This window comes from Syngnathus leptorhynchus, chromosome 20 (assembly GCF_054491065.1).
Source record: "Syngnathus leptorhynchus isolate UIUO chromosome 20, UIUO_Slep, whole genome shotgun sequence".
In the NCBI taxonomy this organism is placed as follows: domain Eukaryota; kingdom Metazoa; phylum Chordata; class Actinopteri; order Syngnathiformes; family Syngnathidae; genus Syngnathus; species Syngnathus leptorhynchus.
The window spans coordinates 5,026,488-5,045,807 of NC_141214.1; the positions used below are offsets into that span (position 1 = coordinate 5,026,488).

The following is a 19,320-nucleotide window of genomic DNA, read 5'->3' on the forward strand; positions in this document are numbered from 1 at the left end:
AAACATGAGAACAATTTTGATTCTCAAGCACTGTGACAACATACCTCGAGATTAATTGTGCACAAGGAATGAATTTATTCAAACATTATTTCACAAACTGATTCTACTCAACGCTGATCTCACCCAACTGCCAATAAAATACATTTAATAAGTAAACAATCTTTTTGGACTATACATGAGAAAGGAAAAAAAAAACAAAAAACATGAATGTGAGTTAATGATTAGAGCAGGTATGACCTTTTGTACCCTTTAAATTTGATGGATATGACGAGATTATTCATTTCTGTTATACTTTGATTAAGAGCACCAGCAATCCCACTTTGCTGATGGAAGGTTAGTTTGTTAACTCAATAAAACGAACAAAAACAAAAAAAAAATGCAAAAGCTTTTTTTTGTTGTGTGAATCGATTTGGTAAGAGAGAAAACTAGCCTGCTTTGATTCTGGATTTTATTACACAACATATGATGGAAATGTTAAAACCTGTCATATAGAGATGATCGCGTATAAAAATGGAATGCCTTGCACATGGGCCATCTTCTTATATTTTGCCCCCGAACCTGATGATGGTGGTTGTGGGTTCTACATTTCAGGGGGCATTATGGGGGTGGAACCTGGTTGCTGTTTTTGGTGCTGATTTGTTGAGGGTCTTCACAGGAGGGCGCAGCTGCACGAGGTGCCCTTGTTGCCGCCGAGGAGGCCAAGCTGCGAGGTGGCTAGATTCTGGATTAAATTCCAGAAATGGGAGAAGGAGATGCCCTCACCGTCACCCACGCCCATCTTCCGCATGACCTCACCCAGGCCCTGTTCTGACATAAAGGCCTGCGAAAACACATGGAAGGAACCCAAATTAGGTTTTTAGCTTTACTTGTGATGCAATTTATTTACCAACACACCATGCTAACGTTGTGACTTCACAACAGAAAGTTTGAGGAGGCGGGACAGTGGGGAAAAATGTCTGTGTTCACTTCACAACAGCAGTTTGACGGTTCGTTTGTCGTTAATTCGTCTTAACATAATACAAAGAATTCAACGTGTAAATGTTGCCTGCCTTTTGTTAGCTTAATGCTAACACAATGTGAAATGCCATGGACAGATAACATAATACAAGCATCATATTTTTCATCTAAAAATTCAAAATTATTCACTTTTACGTGAACAGAAAGCTTTGATGTAGCATTTTTTCTTAATTATTAAAATAAACGATACATAACTACTTGATGGATTAATTGTAGCAAGTTGAAACATTTCAAAATGGTTCTTGTAAAGTACACACACAAAAAAAAAAAAAGGTACTGCCTCTGCAACTTAACACAGCAAAGCACCGAGCCCCGAACACGCCCGTCTCCAATTCTCACCTCTACTTTTGTGTCCGAAGAGTAAATACACCTTGAGGCTTTAACAGTTCCACAAAGTATGTACGGCTATATTCGAGCCGTGCTCCTTCTTCTGCTGGCAACGGCCGACGGTTAACTGGAGGAATTCAAAGCATGCGCTAAAAGATCACGGGGGCTGTCGGAAGACTGACGCGAACCATTAAAAACGCACAACCCGGGGCCGGCTAGCTTAAAAATCTGAATTCAATTGTGGAAAATTGACTGTTTGATTTGAAATGCTCTTCCCCACTTTAAAATGAATGAATCTAATCGAATTAACATTGTGATACCTTGGCTACATACAAGCTGCTTTTTTTGTCTGAAAATGAAATTGTAAGCGGTGCTTCACAATCACGCTATCTTTAATCCATTTTTTCTGCTTAGACTATCAAATGGGTCAATCTGACCCGCAACAAGAAAATCACAATGCTGCAGAAAAAAAAAAAAAGAACAGCTTCCAATTCGAGAGACGCTTAAAAGGTATCAATCATGGTGTTTACAGACCAGAACGTCGTGGAAAAGACGCTTGGACAATATGATTTGCTCCCAAGGCTGCGAGTGTGGTTGGCCACGAGTTCCGCTTTCCAACCCCCACAACCCCCCACCCCCCGCATGCATCTTTTCGAGACGTTGCTTAAGTCCGTGGAGGCGCCCACGCCGCACGATCGGACGCACACGTTGTCAAGAGCCAGCCTCCTTCCTTGCTAGGCTATGTGTGAGAAACATGAAGCCACGCCCAAACTACTATAAATCTATATGTGTGTGGGTGCTTGCCAGTCTTACCTTGCCCATGGTGGGCAGCTGAGAGGATAAAAGCCCCTTGAATTCGTCCATTTTTAGCGTGGGGCCGTTGTCGGCCGAGGCCGAGTGGAACTGGGTGACCAGCGTGTTGATGGCGCCCTCCAAATCCGAGTACTAAACGGGTATCGGACAAGATATGTTACCCCACCCGAGTATCACAATATTCAAAACTTGTGGAATCATTTATTTCTCGGACAATTTGTAATATAATACACTGATTGTTTGGAAATTCCATTTGGCATCCAGAGGGCCTATCTGGGGTTTTTTTTTTTCCCCAAGGTCCATAAATTAAATTACGATGAGTATTTTGGGCTTCTTTGAGCTAAGTTTCTCTTCAGTTTTCTTTTTTTATGACTTTTTTCTTTTTAGAACTGCAAGCGAGCCACATGAATATCAAGTCACATGACACAAACTCAAGTTAGTACCAACTAGCTATTCCATGCATGCAGGCAGGCAGCTTTGTCTCTTTCGCTTTCTCTCACACACACTGAAGAAAAAAAAAAAAAAAAAAAACACCACACCCTTGTTCTTTTAAGAATGACAAGCTGCTGCAAGTCGTTCACCTCTACACTCGATGTCATCGTTCTCGGCTACAATGTTTCAATGAAATAGAACAAACTAATTGAAAGTATATTTTAGAAACTTTAAAGCTGAACCGTTTTTATGTATTTGTGTACAACACTCATTAAATTATTATTGTCAATTGTCTGTCATGATCCTATTTGTATTCTCATGGTTACCATACAGCAGGATGATATTTATGTGTTAGAAATTTAAATCATGTAGAGTGGAGGCCTTTTACTTTTAAGAACATTTTATGAATGGCCTTTTTTTTTTTTTTACACTTATTGCTTCCATCACCTCAGATGGAGATAAGCAATAAAAAATAACATGGCAGCCTCAATACAGTCTCCATTGATATTTGAAATTATTTAAAACACACAGACACACACAAACAGACATGCTTGTTAAATTCAACTATATATGTTGTATGGCCCTTGGAGAACTTCAAATGGCCCCAGATGAGGGATTTCGGCGATCAAGTGGATCCGATCCTGCCTTTTTGGTTGACTTAACTTAAAAAAAAACGTCATCTTGTTTTAATTAAACAAGTTAATAACGCGCGTGCGCCGTCCGACTTTTGGAAAAACTTCTTCATACATTTAGGGAGGGGCCGCTAGCAAGCGTCGCCGCACCAAGACGTTTCGCCTCGTACTGCTTTTGTGCGCAACTTCAACTGTGTAATTCATGACACGAAAGCAAGTTAGAAAGTTATTCGGATGTCAAGAAAACCATTTTAAAAGCGCTTTTTTTTTTTTTTGGTCGGCTAGTTTTGACGCGCGTCCACGACTGACCGCTTCAGACGAGACGCGCGCCGCCCACAAGTTTTTTTTTTTTTTTAAACACAACATGCACGCGTCAATGGATTGTTCACAAGACCCAAAACACGCTTTTGTGATTAAAAATAAGTGTTTGCTTGGAAATCTATGCGAATGTGTGTGTTTGGTTGCGTCGGTTTCCTACCTGAGGCATGTCGACTGTTGGTTCGAATGTTGCAACTTTTTCTGGTCCTGCGTGTCTATCCACTCCTCTTACTGTGTGTGTCAGCGTGTGTCACTGTGTGTGCGTGTGTGTGTGTGTGTGTGTGTGTGTGTGTGTGTGTGTGTGTGTGTGTGTGTGTGTGTATCTGCGTTGTTGTCAGCAGCTGGCAGCCGTCCCGGATCCTCCCTCCTTCCCCTCTCTGCAAAAGACAAGAGGAGAAGGGGGGGGGAAGCAGGAAGAAGGAGCTGTAAAAAGGGAAGCAAATGCGCCATAATGTGACATCATGACGCTGTGTGTGTTGCTATTGTGATTGTGTGTGAGTGTGTGTGTGTGTTCAAAAAATTGTCATGTTCCTCAAGCCCACATCTGGAAAGTTTTAGTTAAGACAGTCTTGTTGCTGTTTTTGTTTTACAAGCTGAAGTTTGTGATTTTTAACATGAATTTTTGATTTGCATTAAAGTGGAAGAATGATGGTTAAGCAGTTTTGAATTCATCGTATTAAAATAAAATAGAAAAGGAGGACAAGGAAACAGGCACAACCGCATTCCTTCGATCTGGTTTTATGAGCAAAGTCCGTCACTGGAGAGTGCGTAAGTGTGTGTGTGTGTGTGTGTGTGTGTGTGTGGGTGAGAGGGGCCGCTCCACATTTTGGTTTAAATTAACCAAAGGAATTTATTCTTTAAAAAAAAAAACTGGAGGAATTTTAACAGCAGATGTTGAGGATTTATTCAAAGATGATGTCCTTGAGGGGGTGTTAAGGGTGTGTCTTGTTAAATATGTGTTGAAAAAGAGGGGAAAGGGAGTTGGGGCTCATCCAAAAAAAAAGCCCCCGCCCACACCAAGCCACTGAAATATGGGAAGAAGGGGTCGCCCGCCACACCCGATCAGAGAATCGTCTCGGTATGTTGAACAAATGTCAAGCAATGGAATGTAAAAGGTAAGAAAAAAAAAAAAAAACACACGTACACAAGTGCAAACACACAAATGTCCATCCACTTCCAATCACCAGTAAACACAGGTAGTGTTGACATAAGATTATTTTGGGTGTGGTTGTTAAAAATGCAACCTGTGCCCATAAGTAGCTTTAAGGCTATTTACTCTTAAATGCAACATATGCTTCCAGTGAACTGAAAAAATAAAATAAAATTAAATACCGTGATGACCGATCACTTGTTAGTTGGCGAACTCGTTGCTGAGTTGCAGGTGGAAGCCTTCCAGGTGTTCTTTCAGTTTCTCCTTCACGTCGTCACTTAGATCTTCCAGAGAAGTGTTGCTGACTGGATGCTGCTGGTTTTCCCTCCCAGTCGGAGCGCTTACGATCTCGGAGTCCGGTTCGCACAGTGGGAGAGCTTGGCCAGCGACATCGTCGATGGTCAGATAGTTATGCAGCAGGTTTTTGCCGGAGATTGGGACCAGCACGAACTGGGCCTCGGCTTCGCCTTGAATCCACGTGGATTGTTGCAGGTCTTGATTTTTACTCTTGCCTTTGAACTCACTTTGACGGTCGGGCAAGCGTTGTGCAGCTTGGAATGAAAGTTGGAAACTTTGAGAATTGGTTTCGTTCGAGTTAAGTTGGATTAAGTCTTTTTCAGGAGTCTTCACCGGGTCGGGACCTTTTTCAGTTTCGGACGTTCTGGAACCTCTCCCGCAGTAACAGCAGTACTTGTCTGCGGCGCTTCCGTCACTGCTCGTGGGATCCTCTCTGGTCACTTGCATCCTCTGCTGTTTGTCACGCAGCCTCAGCAGGGACGCTCGTACCCGGTTTTCCCGGCGCCGGGCGGCGTGCAGCTGCCGTAGGGTCTTCTCTAGGTAGTCCACGGCTTTGTCGTAGCGCCTCCGCCATAGCAGCGGGCATAGTTGAGCATAGCTGTGCTCCTTGGGTAGGTAGAAGCCCGGGCGCGGGGGGAGACGCCGCATATAGCGCGACGGCGAGACGGGCCGGGGTGGTGACGCAGGCGGAGGTGGCGAGGGCCGCCCTCCATCTTCTGCTGCTTCTTGAGAAGTTCCGGGTTGCTCTTCGTTGTTCTCAGCTTCGAGGGTCCCCTGGGCCGTGGTGTCTTCAGGAGTTTGACACTTGGCAGTGCTCTGCTCACCTGAAACTGGTCCATGTCTTCACAGTTTAACAGACCAAGCGATAGAAGCAAGTCAGCATGACTGGTTGCAATGGCAATCGTTGTGATATGGTGAATTCGGCAGATTCGCTAAAAGTTGCAAATGCTAATGCATTCAAAAAACAAACAGGCAAATATTCTTTGTCATCTGTGAAAAATTAATAATACTGCTGCTCACTGAGTAGTTGTGGCCATCTTGTATTTGCATGGATGGATATTATACTGCACCCTGGTGGGCAAAGCCCAAACTGCACAATAAAGATGCACTAAATATTTATTTTTTCACGTTCTTTTTAATTATCAATACTATATGTTTTTATGAAATACAATACACTAGAGACTACTTTGAGACTATTTGTACAAAGCCAATCGAGATCATTTTCCCTAACATGGACATAACATCTCACCTGTCTTCTTGTTTCAGGATCTTCCCCACCCACTTTGATTTGCTCACAGATGAGGTATCAAACACTGTGGGGAACGCATCTTCCCTAAGTCTCCTCATGCCACTGCATGCACAAAATGGTAGTGAATAGTTATCTCAGTTTAAGAGTTAAATGCTGAGCCCATTTGAACTTTGTTGCTAACCAAAACATCAGGACATTAAACTCTTTTAAAAATACCGTTATTAGCCATAACCAGGCAGTGATGTATTTGGTTTTGCTGTGAACTGACCTGCAACTGGCCATCTCAAAGCTCTCCAGCGTGAAATGATTTGAGCAAAAGTAGACAAAATTGGTCTGAGGGTCCCAGGAGTCGGAACGGTGGGAGTTGCTGATCCAGAGGTCCCGACGAGAGGCTTCTTTGGGCAACCTGTGCCATCAAATATTTGCAGTTGACATTGTCATAAATGGTCCATTTTTAGTTCAGCGATGCAAGAATAGGGGGATAACGTGTTTCAATGTAGACAATGCTTTATTATTACTTGTGGAATGTGATGCCAGCATTACGAGTCTCACGGTTGTCACGGGATTTGCAGCCGCCAGCAGAACAGTGTCTGGGCATCTGAAAGATGGCAATAAAACATTTTTATATCATGGTCAAAACGACAGCATTGAAGTTTATTTTTATCATAGCCACATCACAAAAAGGAAAACACTGCAATGTGTGAATTGGAATAATTAAAATTTAAAAAAATCCAGTCTAGAAAAATCTCCTTTAAGTCACGCATGCGTAGTGCTTATTTGGTTGCCATATGCTAAGTGCTAACAGGGCCTCCATCTTATCACATCTCAGTGCTCGTGCATGTTGCAAAAATAATCGAAAAGTCGTGTTATGACAATTTTAAACCCGTGGGATGTCTCACATTGTTGCTAACTGCAGTAAAGCTAACATTTTAATTTAGCCGAACGCCAAATAATTTGCACGCCAGAGCGGAACGAACCATCTCGGCAAATAACCATAAACGCGACAAAACAGCAAATACGCCAGTTTATGCTTCACGGCTTTGAAAAATATTTACATTTGACGGTTTGGTCGTTTATAACAAAAGTATACTACCATGCACAGAAGAGTTGACCTCAGGAAGATGGCTGCTGTGTCTGCCTTGCACCTTCTTCCGGTTTTATGACGTCACTTTTTGTACACTAGGGTTATCATATGAACACAACTTTAACGGCTAGACAGTAGCGTAAAATATTGGCGTAGGTTACGTCATAAAAATACATGGTTCTATTTTTCAAAATACTATAGTAAATTATTACCGAAACACGTAAAGAGTATTCTTAAAAAAAAAAAGACGATCAGGATTTAATGGCCAAAACAAATGCGTTGTTGAATGATCAAAATGGGTGTTTGTTTGATTTTTAAATAATATCACAATCCATGACATTCTTATTAAATACTGAACACAGAGTTGACAACCTTCATTCTTGTGAACCTAATTCTGTAGGCATCGCATGCATGTATGCAAACGAGCTCTTGTCTGCAGGTCACGGTCAGAGATGGGGGAGTTTTTTTTTCTTTTTTTTTTTCTCTATGTGTTTGTTTTAATGCAGAGGCTGTCTGGACTCTGGAGGATATGTGTCTGGCCAGCCCTCCCCTTCATTGTCCCCCATCCAGTCCTCCCCCACGAAGTTGGGGTGTGTGGGTGAGCTGTAAATCACAACGCCTCGCAGCAGTCAGACGCGGATGCAAAGCACCGGACTGCACATCTTTTCTTTCTTCCCCATCCTATGGCGAGGTTGCTGGAAGTCCAAATGAGGATCCGAGCTCCTCTGGGGGGCACGGTCATGTAGCCAGGGGCTGCATGCGGAGGCTCCGGGCTGCCTGCAACGGCGCGGGCTCCTCCTTGCTGCCCCGACTTCCCCGGCGTCCCGGTAGCCGTCTCATGCGAAACCCAGCGGCCCATTTGCACAACTCGAGCCCCACACAGTCCAATGATTATTGCTCTTGCACCAGACCCCAGCCACAGGGCATGGATATATGTAAGTCATCTACCACTCTCCGCCTCTAAATATTGTTTTTTTACTGTGTTTCAATGCTTATGTGTCCGAATGTAAACGCCTGAATGATGGGGTAAGATGTCTGCAGGTGTATTCCAACTCTTGCATTACTTATTCCATTGCATGATGACAGATTTTGTGATTTTTTTTTTTTAATATGCAGTCTGCAGTGCAGGGAGAATGCTTGCGTTACAGCGCACTTGCAGCAAATTATGTATTTTGGTCAGTGTTGGCCGCAACATAAGGAAACCCAGTAATATTATGCAAGAAAAAAAAAATACCTCAGTGTTATAACGGTCAGTAGGAAATGCATTAGTTGAAGGCTAGTCAAGATATTTAGTAATAAATCTGCACTGTTGATAACGTCAACATTTTACATGCAGATCATGTGCAGGTGTGCCTAATGAAGTGACTGGTGAAGCTTGTGCTACCTGCTCTTGTATGGAAATGTCATTTATGTAAAACCATGACACCGCAAGCTTTTGTAGCTTTTTCTTCCGTGTGTAATATTTTAAGTGACACATGACCCCCATGGCTGTTTACATTCTTAGAACACACTTAACTCCCCAAATTGCATGAAGAAAAAAAAAAACTAATTACAAATTAACACGATGCAATGACAACACAAAAGGCAAAAATTATAAACACATACATGCACATTAACTTTTTTTTTTTTTTAAGTGTTAAAGATTCTGTTTCTAGAAGAGATTGGAAACCTGAGTAGTTTGACTTTGTTAGTTTGTTTGCATTCTTGATGGATCAAACTGAAGCAGCAGTGTGATGATACAAGAGTTGTATTAACAATCCTGCATTTATTCACTAAACAATGCAGATTTTGTTGAGCGTTAACAATCCGCTGACTGTTGCCTCAGCTGGCCTGGTTTTTCTCAAAGGAAATATGATTTCAAGCATAGCAGAGGCACCGATGCTGATTTTTGTTGTGACGTGCGGTGGTGGGAACGAGGCCGGACGGGGGTAAGACGAAACAAAACAAAAAAAAACCCTCACATCCAGATTGATTTGCGATGCACCAGACTCCTCATTATAGCCGGCTGTCTGTCTGGGGGTCGTTCCTCCCCAAGGCTGGGGGGTAGCTAGGTGGGGGTCAAGGGTGAAAGGTGAAGGTCTGTCAGCCAGGGTCTGTGTCTAACTCTTTGTCTTCTTTCCCTTGCTCTTTGTTTGCATGGCGCATAGCCAACACAAGACATTTAGCTTTTTCCTCTTCCCACGTAGCCAAATTAATAGTCAGTCATTTTATTTTTGATGTGCACGATTTTTCTAAGTCATCATTTCGGGGGCAATTCTGAGCCAGTTAAGCATTTCGTTGTACTCTAATATCTGCTCCATTTAAAATCAATACAGGAATGAAATTGTGATATTTCTATTTTCGATCGGTGTATATACGTATAACGGCACTCCTATTTTTTTTTTTTTTATTGGAAATATAAGTCTTGAAAATGAAGCTCATCAGCTTGCAAGTGCTGACATTTATTTAAATCAAGGTCAGATAGGCAAGGTCAGGAGACTTGCATCACATTTGCATGCAGGATTTTTGAATATTAGATTGGGATTAGAGACATAGCTAATGAGCCAGATGGCGTCTGATCTGCTGCGCCCTGCCTTCTTTCCTCTTTGACTGGCTCTCCCGTGATTAAACACTGTGCATGTGTGTGTATTATGTCTAGACGCGTCTGGGTAATAAATGGTCCAATAAATGATCCCCCACAACCCAGACCACATGGCTCATCCAGCTCCCCCCCCCCACTGCTACCATCACCCTTCTCCACTCTAGTTTTACAATGCAATCACTCCCTTGTTTGAAATAAAGCAAAATGCACCAATGGAGTCCGCTACTGCATACCGTTATTACCACAACAAATATACACCGAGCCATGAGACGAATTGTACAACTCGATCCTGTGAGAATTATATTTATGCGATACATACAGACAAGGGGCTGCTCAAATGGCTGATTCAAACCAAAAACGGTAGACTTCCGGTGTGCTTTTGAGCAGGGCTTCTTGAGACTTCTACTCATGGCTGCCAAATTTCCTGTTGCTATGGGAAACTGGCGTAGGGGGCCAAATTGATGTACTGTATGAGCAGAAACTTAAAAAAAAAAAAAGTTTCATTTGAATTGAATGATTGAAAAATAAGTGTGTACACGTGAGGTTTGATTTGATCATTTTTATGGGGAAAGCTAAGGTTTAGTTACCATGACGACCAATGCATCACTGTAACCGTCGCCTGTGTTTTCTCACGTCATCTGGCCTCCCTTACAATGCCTCTCGTGTCCACAGCTGAACTGGAGCTGGTTCAGATAATACTTATCCTGCTGGCGATGAGCGTCATGGTGGCCGTCGTCGTGTGCCTTCTCATGCACTACCGCCTCGTCGCCCTATCACTCCTCGGCCGGCTGGGCCACGCGCGGGAAGTCCCGACGGCGGAGGTCCGACGGGTGAGTGGCGAGCCGCGAATGTTTTCGCGTCTACTTGGCGGAGAACTTGTAACGAGTCTCTACGTGTTTTTATCAGGACGCGAGTGGGTGGCCGGATGGTGTGCTGAGTCAACATGGACAAGGCCAGGTGAGTCATGTGTTTTTGCCTTTTCTGTTCTTTCTACAATAAGCCCTGCCACAAAAACTAAAAACTCATCTTGTGGTTTTTGGCTTTGTGGGTTCCAGAGCCGCACCACACCAGTCTTGGTGCAACACCAGCACCTGTGTCGCCTGCAGCCCACCTACCCCTACATGCCGCAGGAGACCGTCAACCTGCCCCCCATGATTTGCTTGCCCAGCGGGGAGGAAAAGGCACCCCGCTACTTCCGGCAACATCCGGAGCTGAAACGCTCCTGCATTCGGGCGCCGCCTAACCGCAATGTCCTTATAGACAATTACATGCACAACGCCGGACCACGGGTGGCCAAATGGGAGTCTGGAAGCAGCGGCGAGAGGTCCGAGAGCCCCCCGCCCTCCTACAGTGTGACTATAGAGGACTCCTATAGTAAAAGTACTCCCCCAGGTCCAAAAAGGTTACAGACACATTGGAACCCCGCTGAAAACACAACCTCCACTGAGGCCGTCCCTCATAACTCCTCAGTCACTTGAGAGACTCAACCAAACTTTTTTCTTTGTGATATTTAAATGTTATCAAATGTTTTCTATGCGGTGCTAAAAAAAAAAAATATCTCTTGTGTTTTTGTCTATTTTTGTAAGCTTTTCCATGTCTTTCTGCTCTACACTTGGACTCAGTGCCCTGATAAACATTAGTCCTTACTCACAGAATGTACTGGGCTTTGTGATGCAAAAAAAAAAAAAAAGCTAGCTGAAGTTGCACAGAGAATGCTTCTGCTTTTTGATGATTTTTTTCAAGCTGCTAAAGCTTTTTGCTTGAGTCGGAGGGCGTATATGTAGACATTTCTTTTATCGTATTATAGACCAAGAAGCAAGTTTCTGTTTTCGTTTCATATTCACGGCGACATTGATGTCACCACCTCAAGCACTTTTGCCTCTGAATCGACAAAACACGGGAAGGAGGACCACGCATCCTCCATATAAGCCATGCACAGCAATATACTCTTGTCGGTCCGATTGACTTGAGTTTAAGCTACAAGTATAGACGCTGAATTTTGAGAAAAGAAAATATCCTTGTCGTTTACATTTTCATGTTATTTAACAAAGATTTTGTATTTATAAGGTGTAGCAGTTTACAATAAAAGGCTGAAAGTGATAAGGACTGTCATTTCTTATTTCTACGGCTGGAGTTATGCAAGTTGGACGATTCATATTTGTTATCTAAAATCTGTCTCCATAATGGTGATCATATTTAGTTAATATCTTCATATAATTTTGTTTTAATGACTGCGTTTGAAATCAAAACTATTTCAAGTATGATTATGATGATTTCAGTTTCTTCCAATATCATTACAAAAGAAGAAAATAGTATTAAATTTTATTTTTAACGGAGTGGACAGAAGACACTACCACCTCCAATACACTAGACGGCGCTGTGGATTAGACAGGCCACATGCAGCGCCTCCTGGTACACGTCATGCCAACTGGAGTTTTTAATTTCTGCGCATGCGTGTTTGCAGCCCTTCGCTACTCTGGTCTGAAAAGAGGTTACAGAAGGTAACCATCTCTCCTGGTATATTCTTCTTTTTTCTCGTTAAATTGTGCTTTTATCTCGACATTGACACTTTAGAACTAGACATTTGCATATTTGACACCGCTCTTGGTGTAAGTCTGTTCTTCTTTACGGAAATGATCTTATGCTGTCTGTTCCACGTAGGCGTCTCTGACAATCTAGTGAATGCTAGCGAGTTGAACGATACGCTTTTCGGTTCATAATGGTAATTGCAGTCCAATATAATATTACATGTGGGCTCAATATTTGCTTTAAGCAAAGCCGATTTTGTGCATGTATCACCTTTTAAATTATCCATGTTAATACCACTGCATTTATACATTAGGTTACACGCTTACGGCACTGAATGTGTGACAGCAGCCCTCAAGCTGAAGTTGACACAAATGTATGCAAATAGTGCTGAGATTGTCTCTTACCAATTACTGTGATGTTTGCTTTCCAGATGATGAAGATGCTGCACATTTTTTTAGTCCTGGCGCTGATCGCCCTGGGCTCTGGAGAAGAAGGCGCCCGTCTGCTAGCGTCCAAGTCCCTGCTCAACCGATACGCCGTGGAGGGCCGTGACCTGACCCTGCAATACAACATTTACAATGTGGGATCCAGGTAGGTTTCTACATATTAGCTCATCGATGAATCAGCTTGAATGTCAATTAACTGGTACGTATTTGTGTTCCAGTGCCGCTCTGGAGGTGGAACTGTCGGATGATTCTTTCCCTCCCGAAGATTTTGGAATCGTTTCGGGAATGCTGAACGTGAAATGGGATAGGATTGCGCCGTATCCTTGAAAGCCAGTGACTATTATGGAGTTTGTCGTGAACGGCGCCAGTAGACAAATGTGCGATGACAGCTCACCAAACACACATCAACAACACGATACACACTGAGACTCATTCAGCCAACTGTTAATTATTATTACTATTATTATTATGATTATAGTTTTTCATGCTTCTGGCTCCTACATAATAGTAACAAATTTTTTCTGTAGCACTTCTTCAATGAATTGTTTACATGCTCTCAACCTTAACCTGGTGGAATATCAGAGCCAGCAACGTGTCCCACACTGTCGTACTGCGCCCCCTGAAGGCCGGCTACTTTAACTTCACCTCAGCATCTGTCAGCTACCTGGCTCAGGAGGGCGGACAAGTTGTGGTACAGATTTCAAATTCGACTTGAATTGGCTGTAAAGGTTGACAGTTCAGTGACAGATGCTCTGTGCGGCTAATAGGTGGGCTACACCAGCGCCCCTGGCCAGGGAGGCATCTTGGCGCAGAGGGAGTTTGACCGCCGCTTTTCCCCGCATTATGTAAGCCACACACAAATATGTTTTTTTTATCTCTATTTGCTTACCTTTTTGTTTGTTTGTTGTTTCTAGCTGGACTGGGCCGCCTTTGGTGTGATGACCCTCCCCTCCATTGGCATCCCACTATTGCTCTGGTATTCCAGCAAGAGGAAGTATGACTCACCCAAGCCTAAGAAGAACTGAAGAAAGAAAAAGAAGAAAAAAAAAAATACACCTTTGTTGTTGTTTTTTTTATTTAGGGTTTCAGACTGAAGGGGCGGGTTGGTATGTAAGGGGTTAAATAGGCGCAGGAGGTCTGAGAATCTTAATGACCCATATTGGGGGTTGAAAGGTGTGCCAGTTATTCAATGTCAAAAAACAGGTTCTTAATGCAGGGATGAGAATGGCAAATGTGAAAAAAACACTAAAAAGTAGTTCTGGTGGTGGGGGGGGGGCGATGATATATATATATATCCGCTCCCCCCATATATAAACAACATTTTCTTAACGGATTTACACGATTCATGAAAATGATACTTTTGACGGGAACAAACGCAGGTCTGCGGAAAATTCTCATCCCTGTATTAATGATAGAACATTTACAGCGGCAGTTATAAATGTTTATAACTAGATTGAACTCAGTTTTGAAGTTGTTAAACTTCAATATCAATAAAAACAAGGTGGTTTTTTTACTAAACCTGGAAGTGCCTGGTTTCATTTGTGTACTCTATTCGATCAACCTTTATTACTAAATATATAAAGCACATGACACTCAATTACTCATCTAAATTGAAAATGTTTTTAACCACAAATTCAACTTGAAACAGTTATAGATCAACACTAACTTTATTTTATTCATTATATCATGCTCCGTAGTTATTGTCAGAGCTTTATTACAGAGTATATTAAGACTAACAGTTTTATGAAATTAACATTGAAGTAGTTCCGGTTTTATTGTGAAAGCGCGCGTCGTTCATTCATGCACTCTTGACTATAAAACCAAATGAGGCGTTATTGCGAAATCCGAAGGAAACGCCAGTGAGGCATCAAAATTCCCTTATTGGGAGGCGCCGTGAACGCACCCTTGTTGTTCGGAACCGAAAAGACCCGTTTGCTGTGAAGCTAATCCGAACAGAACGTCGTGACGTGCAAGTGCTTTCCGCATTCCCATCCTACGTCATCATCATCGTGAGTTTGACACTCAGCGAGCATTCACACGGGAACCCAACCGAGAGCAACACATCTTGCACCGGGTAAGTAAGCTCCCTTCGGCCCGCATACCTTCACTCGATGCTTTTTGCAACTGTATATTATTTTTCTATTTTATTTTTATACTAAAAGTCAAGTATTCGTATTTGTATAGAGTCCATATCTTCGGCATGTCACAACAGGTTGACATGTACGAGATGGACATGTTGAGACACCACATCCAAATATTTGACTATTTTTGTTTTACTTTTAAACTGTTTAAGAACGTTGAGTTGTCAGTGTGATATTATTTAGCTCATATGTCACAATGGCTGCCTGAATATTAGATAGATGGTGATGCCAAACAGAGCCTTATTGAGATCATTGAAATGGTTTGTTTTGAATGACTAAAATATGACTAATATTTAAATTGCAGGTGGGGATGAAATTCATTTAAACTTAGTTATTGCATCTCTTGTCATGAGTAATGTGCAGGTAATTACATGTTAATAGCTGAGATGGTTGTGGTGGTGGACAACTTGTTTTCCTAACTTTGCAGGTGCACTGGCAGCCACATTCAAATGACAAATTTGTGGCTTTTCGTGCACGCTGGGAATCTTGAAAGTGTGACTCATTATTGTGTTATCAGCAGAAAATTTCCATCAAATAAGATTTAACAGTGCGCTAAGAATGAGTTGGAAGGACAGCCTGCTCATTATAGTTTGACAGCTTCACTGCGGGGGTGCCACATGGCAACTGCAGGAGGCCGTCAAATAGGCGGCATTTTGCAGCTCTATGCTCAAAGAACATTTAGAGACATCACAGTTTTGTTATTGTTTGGTCGATTCTTGTAATTCAAATCGCTTCGCCGGAATTACATCATCGGAGCTTGTCGTAGTACAAAGTGAAACATTTCCCAAGTGTCTTGAATGTCTTGTAACCAAAGGGAAAAAGAAAAAAAAGGTTGATGCAATAAAACAATTGCAATTGAGTTACTAACAACGCATCAGAGGAATTGAATGCATGTCATTCCCTTGAGACTGGCCACTCCTTCATTTACTGGAATTCAACTGAACATGTCAGATAGAAAAGGAAACATGAGAAAAGTTTGATAGTAAATGCTTTGGGAAGTTGGAGGCTCATGGTTAACACAAATGAAGCTAATGAGATAGTTACGGTCATTGAATGCTCCATGCTGTCATTCCAAGTTAAATAAACATCCTGTTTTTTTTTGTTTTTTTTTGGAGGGGTGCTGTGCAAATACATGTAATCCAGCTAATACATTGAATATGGTTGAACTGTAGCTCCATGCTGTAAACTGGGAAGTGAAATAGAAAGTGGAAGTTGAATACAACTTGCAAAATGATGTCCTCAGACTTTCATGTTGTCACCACTGAGTCAAGGGAGCCCCAGCATCAGGAAGCGTTTTTTATTTTATTTTAATTATTTAATTTATTTCTATTCTGGATTGCAAGTCAAATCTAATCTCAGTCAATAAACAACCCTACTTTTACCTTACTTTGTTTTAGCTTTCTGTTTAAAAACAATCAATGTGAAAATTCTTGGGTGACAATAAAAAAATGATTTGGGGATTTATCAATGCTGTGGATTTTTGTTTAGGTCCCAACGCTGTGGATGATCATGCGCCATTTGTGGTTTAATATAAATTAACCAGCCGCGGAGGAAGAAGAGGAAACAACCCTTGTAAAGTGAATCAACATGGCCGTGTTCAAGCCTGAGAATGTGGAGGACTTCTACGAGATCGAGGAAGTACTGGGAAGGTCAGGATGAAGACACTGATTCAATTTAAAATTTCACAAATCCAAACAGAAGAGGCCCTTTCCTACCTCAAGCTTGGCGTTTCCGGTAACTTCTTTGTTTTTACACAGCGGCCATTTCGGTGAAGTCCGTCGGGTCCGCGAGTTGGCCACAGGCACGTACTGGGCAGGCAAGTTTGTGAAGCTACGCAAAACCACGTGTAGCCTTCTGGGCCTGGAACGAAGATCCGTGGAGCAGGAAGTGGAGGTCCTACGGGCTCTGCAGCACCCCAACATCATCACCTTAAAGGATGTCTTTGATAGTCGCTCCGAGGTGGTGCTCATCTTGGAAATGTGAGTTGAGCAAGAGATGTTTATGCTACGTCTGTACCATGAAAAAAAAAAAAAAGTTCCATATTGAAAGGTCAGTATACAAATCTTGTGTATCTCACTCACCTTTCATCGACAAATTCCAGTGTCAGCGGCGGCGAGTTGTTTGACTTCATCGCCGAGAAGGAGATGGTGACAGAAGACGAGGCCATCGAGTTCATGAAGCAGATCCTGGACGGGCTGGCCTTCATGCACAGCAAGAACATCGGCCATTTTGACCTTAAGGTACAACGTTTGTGACGTGCATGGACAACAAGCTGCGTGCATAATCGTACACTGACCTCATTTTATCTCCATTCAGCCAGAAAACATTATGCTGTCGGATAAAGAATCGCCACATCCCGACATCAAACTCATTGACTTTGGTCTCGCCCACCATTTTGTCCCCGGGGAGGAGTACAAGAGTTCCAGTGGCACCCCTCAGTACATCGGTCAGCCTTGCTCGTTTAATTATATTCAGTCCACCTTTATGTTGGAAAACCATAATTGCATTAACAGAGATACAAACATCCAATTAATTTTTTTTAAAAGCTCTGTGCAAAATGGTCACCCACAATGTCAGAGCTGACTTGTAAAATTTCACTAACTCCAGCCTGGCTTTGTTTAATCCACTTTTAATGGTGTCACTCTAATTGGATTACTCGCTTGCTCCTTAAGGAAGGAACATGCGACACACTAGAGCTTGACATTCTTGAAATCAACAAGGCTTGGAAAGTGTGTAGATTTTGGATGTAATTTTGAAAATGAAATTTCATTTTAAGTCAATCTCACCATCTGCAAAATGAATGCATTGACTTTAGGCCAATGGAACAGTCAGTGATTCTTTCTCACCACAAGAGGGAGCCCACGTACCGAATTTGCAGGCACAGCTACAGTGATATTGTGACACATTTCACTTTTTTTTAATGACAATAACTTCGGTTCTGGTTGAAGGTAGTGCTAACGCATTTTGTCCCATCTTGTCCAGCCCCGGAGGTGATCAACAGCGAACCCTTGGGCACGGCGGCCGATATGTGGTGATTATGCCGTGCACTTCCTGTCCTTGCCCATTGTGTGTCCTACACATTGCGATTAATCAAGTACTTTTCCTTACCTTGACACGTTTATCATATTCTACCCCCTTCAGGAGTATTGGCGTCATTACGTACATACTGTAAGTTGGCGAACGTATGGCTTGGCGTGCGACATCAACCAACAGACTGACTTGTGGTTTCACAGTCGTGTCTCTATACGCCGTGTCCACAGCTTGAGCGGCTTGTCACCCTTCCAGGGCGACACGGACGAAGACACGCTGAGGAACGTCCTGGCTGTGAACTACGAGTTTGACACGCATTGCTTCAGCACCACCAGCTGCACAGCCAAAGATTTCATTCAGAAACTCCTGGTCAAGAATATCAGGTAGGGATATATTATTATCGCAGCATATTTATTGAAGATATGTTCAATTTATCCTTGTTAAATAATTTTTTTTTTTGCTTCACCCTTTTCTCAACAAAGCAATCCCGTATACAGTATATTTTTTACGTGCGATGTATTTTCCAAATGTGTGTTGCAGTGACAGAATGACAGCCGAGGAGTGTCTCCTTCACCCGTGGATCAAGGTTAGAGTATGTCTTCTTGTATTCTTCTGTCAATTTTTTTAAAATTTGATTTTAGCACTGACCCATCTGTTTCTGTTGCAGCCCCTGACGCGACAACAGAAAGCGAAGAGGAGTCGATCATCCATCAACATGAAGAATTTCAAGAAATTCAATGCCAGAAGGAAGTGGAAGGTGCGTAATTTACTTTTTTTTTTATCCACACGTGTTGGTTGTATTGTAATTTATATATCAGTGCTTTTGGTATCTCCAGATGTCATACAACATGGTTTGGATCTGCAACCGTCTGGTCCGCTTAAAACTTTTGTGTAAAGGCAAATCTGACGTACCTGAGGTAAAATATCGATACACTGAGCAGTTACGTGATAAAACAAATTTTACTCAGCTGCATTATGATTTACTCTACCCCCCCCCCCCCCCCCCCCCCCCAATATCCTCCAGAGACAGTGTGAAAGTGACACGGAGGACACAGAGAGCAAACCTGCATCGTTGCTACGAAGACGACTCAGTAGCAATTCATAAAATCAGCCACAAGAGGGCAGCGGTGAACCTAAGGAAAGACTTTTGATTTGGCAATCTGCTGCATTCTCAATGTTGATGTAGCATAAGATTAAGAAATGTTGTATGGAAAGACGTTTGAGCATTTCATTTCATATCCATGAGGCACACTAACTATGCATGCAAATACAAT

At 42.5% G+C, this 19,320-nt stretch overlaps 5 protein-coding genes and 1 long non-coding RNA gene across 10 annotated transcripts; 3 read left to right on the plus strand and 3 right to left on the minus strand.

Annotated features, from left to right (window-relative positions):
- Window positions 1–51: 51 nt before the first annotated feature.
- LOC147041023 (protein S100-A13-like) lies at window positions 52–3,858 on the minus strand. The gene is made up of 3 exons (XM_085900332.1): window positions 3,700–3,858; window positions 2,158–2,289; window positions 52–820 (listed from the first exon to the last, which is right to left on the minus strand). Exons 1-3 carry the CDS (start codon window positions 3,706–3,708, stop codon window positions 650–652), a joined length of 312 nt encoding a protein of 103 aa, XP_085756458.1. The 5' UTR covers window positions 3,709–3,858; the 3' UTR covers window positions 52–649.
- On the minus strand, window positions 3,794–12,959 carry thap7 (THAP domain containing 7). Of its 3 annotated transcripts, XM_085900324.1 has the most exons (7): window positions 12,834–12,959; window positions 7,329–7,414; window positions 6,754–6,833; window positions 6,504–6,641; window positions 6,236–6,337; window positions 4,872–5,827; window positions 3,794–3,916 (listed from the first exon to the last, which is right to left on the minus strand). In XM_085900324.1, the coding sequence occupies exons 2-6, from the start codon at window positions 7,329–7,331 to the stop codon at window positions 4,891–4,893; spliced, it is 1,260 nt and encodes a 419-aa protein (XP_085756450.1). In that variant the 5' UTR covers window positions 7,332–7,414; window positions 12,834–12,959; the 3' UTR covers window positions 3,794–3,916; window positions 4,872–4,890. The 3 variants fall into 3 exon arrangements, with proteins under 3 accessions (XP_085756450.1, XP_085756448.1, XP_085756449.1); XM_085900322.1 differs by lacking the exon at window positions 3,794–3,916 and having other exon boundaries at window positions 4,023–5,827; XM_085900323.1 differs by lacking the exons at window positions 3,794–3,916; window positions 12,834–12,959 and adding an exon at window positions 7,692–9,966 and having other exon boundaries at window positions 4,023–5,827.
- LOC147041025 (low-density lipoprotein receptor class A domain-containing protein 4-like) lies at window positions 7,885–11,983 on the plus strand. The gene is made up of 4 exons (XM_085900329.1): window positions 7,885–8,254; window positions 10,573–10,730; window positions 10,807–10,857; window positions 10,956–11,983. Exons 1-4 carry the CDS (start codon window positions 8,077–8,079, stop codon window positions 11,376–11,378), a joined length of 810 nt encoding a protein of 269 aa, XP_085756455.1. The 5' UTR covers window positions 7,885–8,076; the 3' UTR covers window positions 11,379–11,983.
- On the plus strand, window positions 12,343–14,393 carry ssr2 (signal sequence receptor, beta). 2 transcript variants are annotated; one of them, XM_085900330.1, is made up of 6 exons: window positions 12,343–12,401; window positions 12,860–13,020; window positions 13,094–13,192; window positions 13,458–13,566; window positions 13,643–13,720; window positions 13,790–14,393. In XM_085900330.1, the coding sequence occupies exons 1-6, from the start codon at window positions 12,351–12,353 to the stop codon at window positions 13,898–13,900; spliced, it is 609 nt and encodes a 202-aa protein (XP_085756456.1). In that variant the 5' UTR covers window positions 12,343–12,350; the 3' UTR covers window positions 13,901–14,393. The 2 variants fall into 2 exon arrangements, with proteins under 2 accessions (XP_085756456.1, XP_085756457.1); XM_085900331.1 differs by having other exon boundaries at window positions 12,352–12,417.
- Window positions 14,394–14,735: 342 nt separating this feature from the next.
- Window positions 14,736–19,262, plus strand: LOC147041027 (death-associated protein kinase 2). Of its 2 annotated transcripts, none has more exons than XM_085901366.1 (12): window positions 14,736–14,949; window positions 16,505–16,665; window positions 16,774–16,995; window positions 17,118–17,256; window positions 17,333–17,462; window positions 17,999–18,047; window positions 18,158–18,184; window positions 18,277–18,429; window positions 18,587–18,638; window positions 18,714–18,803; window positions 18,883–18,963; window positions 19,071–19,262. In XM_085901366.1, the coding sequence occupies exons 2-12, from the start codon at window positions 16,604–16,606 to the stop codon at window positions 19,149–19,151; spliced, it is 1,086 nt and encodes a 361-aa protein (XP_085757492.1). In that variant the 5' UTR covers window positions 14,736–14,949; window positions 16,505–16,603; the 3' UTR covers window positions 19,152–19,262. The 2 variants fall into 2 exon arrangements, with proteins under 2 accessions (XP_085757492.1, XP_085757493.1); XM_085901367.1 differs by having other exon boundaries at window positions 14,738–14,949; window positions 18,587–18,632.
- LOC147041028 (uncharacterized) lies at window positions 15,731–19,027 on the minus strand. Its single transcript, XR_015063005.1, has 3 exons — window positions 17,313–19,027; window positions 17,098–17,216; window positions 15,731–17,026 (listed from the first exon to the last, which is right to left on the minus strand). It is a non-coding gene; the product is annotated as an uncharacterized LOC147041028 (long non-coding RNA).
- Window positions 19,263–19,320: the final 58 nt, after the last annotated feature.